The sequence below is a fragment of the Mytilus edulis genome, chromosome 9 (assembly GCF_963676685.1).
Source record: "Mytilus edulis chromosome 9, xbMytEdul2.2, whole genome shotgun sequence".
NCBI classification, from domain to species: domain Eukaryota; kingdom Metazoa; phylum Mollusca; class Bivalvia; order Mytilida; family Mytilidae; genus Mytilus; species Mytilus edulis.
This window is the reverse complement of record NC_092352.1, coordinates 75594519-75606627: the sequence shown is the minus strand read 5'-3', so window position 1 is coordinate 75606627 and position 12109 is coordinate 75594519. Positions and strand designations below refer to the sequence as shown.

Here is a 12109-nt window from a genome sequence, read left to right as displayed (position 1 = left end):
CCAACACTCGGAGAGTGATGAGAACTGTGTACTAACTCAAACCAAGATGACATTTAAATCTCAAGATAAATAGAAAGGCAGTTAATTTTTAAAAATATTTATTCAATTAAATTCTTATCTTTTTACCTGTTCAAAAGGAAAATACTCACTCAAAATTATAAATAATGATGGATGCTTTATGTTTGGTTGTGTTTTACAAAATTATGACTCAACTGCCACTGCAGTAGGGGAATTAACTCTAGCTTCCACTACAGGCTGAATGTTGTTGTTTGTGATTGACACGTCATTTGTGTTTGACACGTCATTTGTGTTGGACATGTCATTTGACACATCACGTTTTGACTTTTTGCTAGGTTTCTGTGGTTCATTAGCTGGGTTGAGTTGATGATTTGCTTCCATTGCTTTTTTCTGAGCTCTTTGCTGCCGCGTATTTTGTGCCACTGCACTAACATGAGGATGTAGTTTTATAATGGAGCCGATAGCTTTTGTTCTTCCTTCACGAAACACCATTTTCATGTCTGTCTTGAGATATTCAGGATTTTTTATAAACCTAAATCTCACATTACATTTATCCCCTGTTCTTAAATGCTCCTTTGTCATATGAACTATTGTGGCTGTCTGCCGCACACTTCCTACATGCACTGAGAATAGAAGAAAAATAATTATATGTTTTATAATTTAAGATAATGCAATAACAAAAATTGTTAATAGTTTAGACTACAGTCCGTAAGTCATATAAATGAAGGAAGAAAAAAAAAAAAAAAATGAAGGATGACTTAGAGAAAGCATGTGAATATAAAATGTGGATGGTTTTGTTCTTAGTTTTGTCTCCTTTTTCTGAATTCTCTTTGCCAACTGCATTTTTAAAAAATTCATAACAATGTGTCAATATATTGTGATCTGTTTAAAAAAAAATCTCAGTCAATTTAAAAAGACCATTTTATAGCCGATTGCAATGGTGTGTAGGTAAAGGTAATATCTTTGGATTTTTTGTCATTCTATCATGTCTAAACAATTACGCCGTAAATTTTTAAGTTGTATTGGAACAAAAGATGTGCAACATATAATATTAAAACAGCAACATGTGAATACACAAATAAATGGACATTGTCCTTCAGTAGTTACCACTTTTTTGCTGACATGAATTATCATTGATATGGTTATATTTATATATTGAGAATTTTGGTTCTCAATGCTCTTCAACTTTGTACTATATTTGACCTTTTTAACTTTTTTTTGGATTCGAGCGTTACTGATGAGTCTTTTGTAGACAAAACGCATGTCTGGCAACTCATAAAATGCCTCTATGAGAACTCAACACTCGGAGAGTGATGAGAACTGTGTACTAACTCAAACCAAGATGACATTTAAATCTCAAGATAAACAGAAGGGCTGCTAATTTTAAAAAATATTTATTCAATTAAATTCTTATCTTTTTACCTGTTCAAAAGGAAAATACTCACTCAAAATTATAAATAATGATGGGACTATAAAAAAAGAAAAAGGAGACAAAACTAAGAACAAAACTATCTACAGTTCTTTATATTTTATGGGTTTAGAATGACATCCATTATCACTGAACTAGTATATATTTTTGTTTAGGGGCCAGCTAAAGCACACATCCAGGTGCGGGAGTTTCTCACTGCATGTCTGCTCTTTGGTCGGGTTGTTGTCTCTTTGACATATTCCCTCATTTCCATTCCAAATTTTATTGTAAATGGTCAACTTTTTTTATAATATAAGCTCTATCTATAAACCATAATAAACTACGTACCCATTGCCTGGTATCTGACACTTATTGTTGTTGGATGATGTAACACCAGTACTTCAGATTCAAACTCCCAGCAGGCTTTAGGTTCTATCTTCGGTGATACCATTACCATACCTTTTCTAATTGTTGATCTTTTAATCTAATAAAATGATTTAACTTGGTTGAATATAATTATATATGAAATACATTTTTATTAAAACAAATAGTAATTTGCACAATACAAGACTATTCCCTTCAGTGAAATATATGCTTTAAATAACAAATGTGAAATATATGTTTTCCTTCAGAACCAAAGCTTTGAAACAACATTTAATTCACCATAATCATTTCCTTGGAACAATGAGATATTGACCCTTTTTTCAAGAATAGATTTCAAGAATAATAAAAAAATAAACGCAACAAAATAATAATGCTCAATAAAACATTAAATTGTAAGGACAAGGTATAACTTCCAATAAAGACATCATTCTATATCAACCTCTAATAAATATGTGCAAGTAATTGATATTTCTACTTTACTTATACATGTATAAATAAATAATTAGGTCATTCTTTATAGATCAGTATGGACTCAAATAAATTGTTGACAGTCATATAGACAAACAAGTGGAAACATTGTGCCTACCTGTAGATGAAAGGGCCATATTCTTCCTAAAAGATATGAGTCAATAACAATAATAATATTGAAAGGACTCAGATTAAAAATGTATATGTTAATCATTTTTGGCAACATTAAAATTCCAAGAATAAAGTAGTACAACAAACCTTTTTAAGAGCAAATGAAGCAGTTTGTCCACCTCTGACCTCTTTGACCGGCATTCGTTTCCTATGTATACTTTTAACAGCTATTGGTTGGAAGCTTCCTAAGGCGTCTGGCCCTAACATAAGTACATCGTTGATTCTGATACTGCCTTGTAATAAAGTCCCTGATACAACAGTTCCCACACCCTATCAATGAAATACAAAAATATCAAATAATGAACAATTTATAAGCTCTATAAATACATGTATATAGCAATGACATAATGTCAATGTTCAAGTGAAAAGTGGTTTTCAACTTGTCTGGGAAGATTTCTTGTTAATAGATTATTTGTACGTTAAGTTTAAATTTATTATTTACAGTAAGTGACCCTTGCATGTGGAAATTTAACATGTTTACAGTTTGTACTTAGAAAATTGAAATAGAAATGTCAAATGAGTTAATCCAAAGTAGAAAATATCAAATTAGATAATCAAGTGTTCAAAATCTCTAATTAGATAATTTCATCTTTGATTTAAAGTTTTATTGTTTTTTTGGTGTAATGTCAGGGTTGATCCAAGGCTACAGGAAGGGGGATGTGATTGTTTAGATTCCAAATGCAGTATTCAATAAAATTACATATTTCAACTTTTGAACCTCTGAATATTTGTTTTAAGTTATAAGAGCTGCATTCATTGCCATATGAATCTTTGAAATCTAATTCATAGTTGATAACGTTATTGTTATTCATTTATGTCTTACCGGCACAGAAAATGTATCATCTATCTGGAACTCAGCTGGTGCTGCAGGCAGACTTTTTAATCTTGTTGATAGAAGGTTCATAAATGTTTGTAGTAGTGGTAAGTTTTCTCCACTCACGTTGGACACTTGGAAAATTGGACACATTCTAAAATACAAAATTATACACTCAAAAGTATATCAATAGAAAACATAACAGTAGCTACAAAAAAATGTAACTGTTGCACAAATTACTGTAAATTCAGAAATTATTGCGATTTTTTTATTGTTGCAAAAAAACTGCAACAGGATTATAATCGCAATAATTTTTTTTAACCTCCATTTTGAAATTTTGTATATGAATAAAACAGGATTTTTTTTTTTAATTTAAAAATTTCAATAGCATATAAGTCTAAAATGACAAAATTGCAATAATAAATGCATACAACAATTTTTGAATTTACAGTAGTCAACTGGTTAATCTCACTAATATTACACATTGTTTTACCTTCACAATATCAGTCTGAACACACTAAACGTTTAGACCAGCCAACAAAATAATCAACACTGAATGTAAAGCAGGGTATCCTAAATGCATGGCTAGGGCTCTTTTTGAGAGTGTTGTTTTCATTATTGGTGCTGGCTTTCTCCCAATACAGCTTCTAATTAAATACGCTTAGTCAAACTAGATTAGCCTGCTTATTCTTGCATCCACTTATAAAAGCACCACTTATTTTATCCAGGGTCTTGCTGCTGGAAACCATAATTATTTACTCCAGCCAAACCCTGGTTCTTATTTTATTAAAACAATTGTGTGAATACAGTAAATTCAGAAATTTTTGCGATTATATCATTTGAGACTAAAATGTGATTTTAATTTTTGCAATTTTGAAAGAGTTGAAAATAATGTGTTTTTAACCCTGTCACATTTTTTTCGCATTATTTTCTGAATTTTCTGTATGTCTTGTCTGTATTTTTCTTACCTTTCAGAAGTGAAATTCATCGCTGAAACAATGACATCGTCCTGGTTCTGTACCATGACAGGAATCTTCCTACAACCTGGAGACTTCAGAATTCTGGTTAATAATTTTAAGGTTTCAGCAAGGACATTTGGAGGACACATGTCAATCTTTGTAACAACAACAAACACAGGAACATTTAATGCCAGGGCTAATCCCAAGTGTTCTTTGGTCATACCTATAACACCAGCATTTGATCCAACCTGAAATACAGCATATTTAACTATATAATAAAACAGGAGATAATAAGTATAAGTTAATGAAACAGGAACCAGACAGAGAAATAGGAACACAAATATTCTACCCCTAACTATTCTGTTATCAAATGTATATAGTTTTATCAAAATTTATTTTTCGAACGTACATACGTTATTTTTATTTTTTTTGTTTTTTTTTTATTTTGTTATTTATGATTATTCCTTGCTACAATGTGAATTTTAAATTTTATAGTCGACGCCCAGCGAATAATCTTCAATAATTGAAGGATCCCTAGAAACTTAAAGAAGAAGAAGGATGGTTTCAGATCTTTTTCAACCCCATCATATACTATGGAATCATTATTATTCGTGTGATACAAATTTTCTTTGATTTCATGGTTAAAGGTGAACCACAAATTTACATGTTAAACTTAATAGTACAAATTTTCAATATGACTTGGCAAAACCACCAAATCAAATTTCCATAAAAGAAAGTTTCTTCAATTCCCAAAAAATTGGTACCAAGGAAAATAAATTAATTTACAGTTTATGCTCCTGTGTCTGTCAAAAATCTGAAACATACTGTTTGTGGTTGTCTATTGTTGAAACCGACTAATTTCTAAACATTATGGATAGATTTTTTTTTTAATAGTAGCTGATAAATTTATTCACATCTTTTCTAGACTAAGCAAATTGGAGCTTAACATACTGAAAGTCATTTGTCATTTGTTGAAGATCTTTATTGACATCCAGATGTCTTTTATTTTTCTATTGCTTCCTCATTGAGATAAACCCATCTTTTCTTTAGTTCTTATAAGACATGCATCTATCAAGTATTTGACAGATAAAACACACAATAAATGGGGAATGTGTTGATGGGTCACAGATGATCCCCAGCTTGCATATCATATAAAGATATAAAGGGACATTATGTCACATAAATGAACAATGGTAAAAGTCATGCTACCCAAATTTGCACTTGATCTGAGTTTTGTAGTAATAAGCATTGTGTATAAGTTTCATTGTATTTGGTAGAGGCAAACTAAAGTTAGAAAATGGAAAATGAAAAATATCATTTTTTTTCCCATATGAAAGGGACATAACTCTAGAACTGTTACAGTCACGCCACAAAAAAATCACACTAGATCTGTGTTTTTTTTATAATAAGCATTGTGTATAAGTTTCATACATTTGGTTTACTCAAACAAAAGTAGGTGAACAAAAACCAACTTTGGGATGTACAGACATACACACAGATGGACAAGAGTAAAACTTAATGCCCCCACCGCCATGTCTGGGGGTAAATAAACATAAAAATAATAAAAGACCTCCTACCATTAACATTGCAAAATCAGGCGCATGTCCAGTCATACCAAACACTGTTGTCTTTAAGTACTTTTCGTGGCCTGCTAAATCTATAAATGTTATCACCTACAAAACAAAGCATAACATTAGTTATTCACTCTCATTATTATTATCTTTAATTTTACACCTGAACATGCTGAACAACATACATAAAATAATATGATACAAATGTAAAAACTATTTGTTTTGTGTATTGAAGTATATTTGCTCCTATCCTTTTATTGATTTAAAATATAAATATAAATCATATTATAAACCCATAAAAAAACACAGGCATTATCATAATAATTGCTAAATTAAATGATCGCTATTTTACACAATTTTCCTTTGATCTTACTGAAAGATAATTTCCTTTCTCAGCACAGTAGAGGGGTATGAAAAATTATCGCTAGAAATTAAGGATGCACATGCTGTTGTCAATGAAATTCAAAACGTCATCATAGATAATAAGCAATAAAGAGATTATCATTGATCATGATCATCTCAACTCGATTGCTATCTGCTCAACCTATAAGTATTGGATATCTTTCATATAATTATTTACTGCTTTATAGAGTACATATCAACACTGGTAAAATTTTAATGAGTTTCATACCTTCGCTGATTCTTCACAGATTCTGACCCAGTCTAAGTTTCCATGTTCTGGTTTATTGACTACTTTTCCTGTGGCATCAAACCCTAAGATATCATTCCCTACGCTACTTGTTCTCCCAGATTCCATCTCGTGTTTGTGTCGGAATAATTTCTGTCTTGCATGTCCTCTACCATTATCTAACTCCCCGTGTGTCAATACACCAAGTAAAGTACTTTTTCCTGCATCTACATTTCCAACTACGGCAACCCTAAAAGTTAGAAAAAGAATTATCCAAATTTTTGTCGTTACAAATCAAGTGGACATTCTTGAGCGGATCAGTTCAGAGTGGTCTACTATACCAAACAAATAGTGTAAACAAATACACAGCTAAAATATTTTGTTTCCAAAATAGTATATGTTCATATAAAATGTTGGCGAAATATGTATCAAGACATTTGGCTTGTTAGACAGATTAATACCCTTTCAAACCTTTGTTAACTGTGAGAAAACAGAGTTATAAAAAAAAAATAATCCAAAATCATATTAATTACAATGTATAATTATATTCTCTACTCTAGTGCTTCATATTTACCTAACTTCCATGAAGTCCAATGGTTCTAACTTTTTTCTCAGAAGATACTCATGAACACACCCATCCACTTCTCGTTTGTCTCGTAACAGAACCATTTCCAGACCTAGAGTTTGAGCGATCATTTTCAATGTAGCTGCACTAGCCTGGAGATCTTCTTCATTCAGACCTGGTGTTTCTCCATCTAAAAATTAAAAAAAAAAAAAAAATACTGAACATCCAAGGAAAAATTCAAAACAGAAAGTCCTTAATCAATTAATGGCAAAATAAAAAGTGAATCAAGCAAATGGAAAACAACTAGACGTTGTGGGTTTTGCTCATTGTTGAACGCTGTACGGTGACCTATAGTTGTTAATGTCTGTGTCATTTTGGTCTTTTGTGGATAGTTGTCTCATTGGCAATCATACCACATCTTCTTTTTTATATAGACAGATAGTTTGTGATACATTATTATTTATTGTTTGTCATATATCAACCTGTTTGTTTACTTATTTCAATTTTTTTCCCATTTGGCAGTGTGCACATTTTATATCTCAATATACATGATATATGGTATGCGTCTTGATACCTTGTTTGAAGGCCATACAGTGACATTTAATTGCTTAAATCAAAGTCATTTTGGAGTCTGGTAGATAGTTGCATCATAGGAATTTTTAATATATTTCCTAATTTTTGTATAGATATGTACATAATCGATTTCATCATACATTTTGTCAGACATTTTTTCCCCTTCAAATGGTAACTATAATCCTGTCCTTAAAATGCTTAAATAATAATGAAATGTTTACCTCCAGTTCCTATTTCATAGATTGTCTCCCCTTGTCCTTCTTCTATTCTGTCCTTGATCACATCACAGATATATTCATATTCTTCATGATTAGGGCTGATGAAAGATGTCTGAAATCAAATTGTCAAAATTATAAATGTTTACCCTCCTAAGTTTGAGACTTAAAAGCTTTAACTATTGCTTTAAATGTATGTTTAAACAGAATATACATCTATACATGCACCAGACATACAAATAAATAAAGTGTCTGTGTATTACATGTACATCCATGTTTAATTTAGAAAAACAAAACATTAAAAATCTTGTTTGATAGTTATCAAAGGTACCAGGATTATAATTTAGTACGCCAGACGCGCGTTTCATCTACATAAGACTCATCAGTGATGCTCATATCAAAATATTTATAAAGCCAAACAAGTACAAAGTTGAAGAGCATTGAGGATCCAAAATTCCAAAAAGTTGTGCCAAATATGGCTAAGGTTATCTATGCCTGGGATAAGAAAATGCTTAGTTTTTCGAAAAATTCAAAGTTTTGTAAACAGGAAATTTATACAAATGACCACATTATTGATATTCATATTCATTGACACTTCCACATATTCATGTGCTTTTCCCCAACCCTTGAATTTCAGGTTGTCACATACTATACGATAAATTCTTAATGGTGAGTTTTTTTACGAAAATTGTGTGATGATGGCAAATCTTTCATACTTAAAGTTAAATTCATACAAAATTTGTCTAAATGATTTAGAGCTTGACATATTGTATGGACTCTCCTCTTTTGTTTAAGATCAAATTTATAGATGTCTTGGGCTGTTTGTCTCATTGGGTTGCTTTTTCTTTGATCATGTTGATGTATATAACCCACATATCCTTTTGTCACATTCAAATGTCCAATGTTATGAATGTTAACATATGTAGATATAAATGTAAATAAATACCTTTGAAGTGAGTGGTGAGGCATCTACTTCAATGTCATGTCCTGGGGTAAACAAATTCCCCTCAGGATCTTCAGCTGTGTCCAGTTCCAGGTCTCTAGGACTGATTGCTGGCGACGGCATGTCAACTGCCGCTGCCATTTTAAAATAATTTTTTTCTTTTTCTTCCTTAAATTTTTCTTTTGGTAAATAAAAATTTTGCAGACAGCTGTTTTATAGCGATGGTATATTTCAAAATTTGCACACTTTTGATTTTATAACTGATTTGTTTAATGTCTTTGGGTAAGACAAGTTGTTACCTAAAATTAAAAAAAATCTTAATGAACAATATGTATTCATGGTATTAGACAAGTCTAACATGTTTGATTTTGTTATTTATCATGTTTATAGACATCTATAGTCTGCCAATAAATTCCACTTGTGATCATCTCTAATATCGCAGTCCCACTAGGCCACAATCGCACTACGATCTGTGAAAAAAATGAAAATTATGATGATTGTAGATCGATTGTGTAGATCGCAGTAAGGTTGTATCACAGTCGTGGTGAGGTCTTCAAGATTGTGATGAGCGTGGCCAACTTTGTTCAAAACAATCGTGGTGCGGTCGTGGTGAAATCAGGTTGTAGTAGAAACGTAGTGAGAGCGCAATAAGATCGTTGTACCATCGTAGCGAGAGCGTTGCAAAAGCGTGATTCTATTCGGAGAAACTGTGCTACGATCTCACCGCGACGTTATTACAACCTCACTACGACTATCACGTTCTCACCGCGACCCAACTACGCTTCCACTACAACTATACCACACTGTTCACGACCAAAGTACGATTCTAGCACGCCCTTGAGGTCCTCATCACGCTCTTCTTACGACCTGAATACGTTCATACTATAAGCTACGACCAACATTCTTATTGTCATTTTCACATAAAATATATTAAATCTCTCCAGGTTTTGTTTGTCTTTATGTAATTGGGACCTCTTGTCCATTTTCTCTAACGACTCAACCATGCTTCTCGTTTTCATATAGATTAAACCGTGGGTTTTCCCGTTTGAATGCTTTTACACTAGTAGTTTTAGGGGCCCTTTAATTTATATCTTGCTGTTCGGTGTGAACCAATGCTCCATGATGAAGGCCGTAACCTTAGCCTATAATGGTTTTCTTTTAAAAGTTATTACTTGGATGGAGAGTTGTCTCATTGGCACTCATACCACATCTTCCTATATCTATTGACACATCTGGTGACTGGATCGACACATATATTTCTATTTGGCCTAAGCAAGAAATGACACTGCATGTACATGAAAAAATGTATCTAGGAGCACCTTTGAATATGAGAATTTTGCTTCAAGAAAGATAACTCCATTATTATTTTTACATTATGTCCATAGACTAAAAGAATTACTCAAGATCTGTCTGTTACACAAATGTATCTTCCTTCAACCTTTAAGACATCTTTTGAATTACAGTCTGAGACCAAACTTACCATTACCTCAAGTCCATAGTAGCTACATTGTATTTCAATAATGCAAAAATTATGAAAATTGCAAAAATATGAAAATTGTGGTGATCAAAATTCATAAAATCATTATTGGCCAAAAAATTTGGAGATAAAAATATAAGTCCATATTGCTTACTGTACTTCAGGTTTCCATTTTCTTGGACTTTTCCCTAATCACTCATTGATTCAGGATTTACATTGATTTGTATGATATTAATAGAAAATCAATAATCAGCTGATTGCATTTTATAGCTATTGGCAACAATGGACTAATGAATAAAAAATGTTGTTTGTATTGTTACATGAACATGTCAGATGAAATGGTGTGTTAAATGGCGACACATGTCACCTTAAGGATTTATTTACAACTTTGATTCAAAGTTGTATTATTGAGTGTACATGTACTTCACCATGGTTTAAGCAACATCTTGAGACATAGTACTATGTCTCCTCATTCATTTTTTTCATTTTCTTATAACAATGGTTTGGAAGTAAACGTTTGTTTTATTATTGAGTTTTCATTTATTAAAATTGTTTGTATAATTATAATAGACAACAATATATGGCAAAATGATTTTTTGTTTTTTTAGTTGGAAAGAATTTAAATAAAAAATATGATTATTTCAGTGGGCAAAAAAAAAAGAAAGTGGCAAAAATCATGAAAATATATCAATGATTTTGCAAAAGAGGTGGTGAAAAGGAAAATTGACCCCTGATTTCAATTTTACACTTTGTAAACAATAGAGGCTCTCCAAGATGTCTTATGGTACATGCAACTATTTTAATGTGATACATGTACATATGACGGATATGTATGCAATTATTACTATATTTTTAGATCAATGTCAATGTACAAAACTGTATACTGAAAAAAGAAAATGAAAGTAAAAATTAAGCTGTAAATCATGCTGTTTTGCATGTATATATTTTAAGCCAAATCAATAAAGGCCTATTGATGACCAAGAAAAGTATGTTTAATCATTGCATAGAGTGACTAAAGCCCTCAAATAATTTACTAGCAATTAAGATTGTGTAGATCGAATCCTGATGTATTTTTATTCTTCATAGAAATACTCACATTTCTCAGGTAACCATTTGAAATTTCCTAATAAGAGCTATTAGGATATCCCTAAAATATTACATTTTATATTATTCCATTTTCGTTTTTAGAATCGTTTATCAGGTTATTGGTGTTGTACACTTTTTCCCAGCTGGCAACATGTGTATTCGCATATGGGAATCGACACGTATTTCACCAATCTATTGATTATATTTAAAGTTTTCTAATGAAAATTTATTTTATAGGTCTCGATTGCCGACGCTGATGCAATATAGCTGTAATGTGAACTTTGCATTATGGATTATACCTTATAAAGAAAACATTGCGTTGCGCCACCATGTCATCATCAAAATCAAAATACTATATTCTACAACCGGAAGTACATCGACGGATATGTATTTTTTCCGGAAACTAAAATGCGATTAAAAGTTTTGATTACTGAGGAACAGTTGGATGATCTTGAATACAACGTGTGTAAATTGCAAGCAACAAATATATACTTATAATTAGTATATGTAACTTACTTACAGTTAGTCAATGGAAAGGTACATACACAGATACTAACTTGCCTCTGATTTTTTGTTCCTTGTATAACTAATCATATTAAGAGAAAATTTTCATTTAAGATTAAAGTCCCTGTGGGTATACATGTATTTTGTGAAATTTGGTTCGAGGTGATTAATTTCATAGTTTAAACATTTCCACAGAATATCCAATGAAGCACATATCGGGCCAATCGGCACAACTCGAGCAGTAATCCTATAATTGGTCTATTGCTGATTACTTGTTTCATAAAGGTGTTTGTTAAAAGGAGGTAATAAAATAAGTTATGTACAT

At 31.6% G+C, this 12109-nt stretch overlaps 1 protein-coding gene across 3 annotated transcripts; it reads right to left on the bottom strand.

Annotated features, from left to right (window-relative positions):
* Positions 1-81: 81 nt before the first annotated feature.
* LOC139489029 (GTP-binding protein 1-like) lies at positions 82-11868 on the bottom strand. Of its 3 annotated transcripts, none has more exons than XM_071275085.1 (11): positions 11801-11868; positions 8721-9016; positions 7781-7889; positions 6996-7176; positions 6425-6671; positions 5800-5895; positions 4232-4470; positions 3273-3417; positions 2537-2719; positions 1775-1910; positions 82-641 (listed from the first exon to the last, which is right to left on the bottom strand). In XM_071275085.1, exons 2-11 carry the CDS (start codon positions 8856-8858, stop codon positions 202-204), a joined length of 1914 nt encoding a protein of 637 aa, XP_071131186.1. In that variant the 5' UTR covers positions 8859-9016; positions 11801-11868; the 3' UTR covers positions 82-201. The 3 variants fall into 3 exon arrangements, with proteins under 3 accessions (XP_071131186.1, XP_071131183.1, XP_071131184.1); XM_071275082.1 differs by lacking the exon at positions 11801-11868 and adding an exon at positions 11580-11674; XM_071275083.1 differs by lacking the exon at positions 11801-11868 and adding an exon at positions 11291-11636.
* Between the last annotated feature and the right edge of the window lie 241 nt (positions 11869-12109).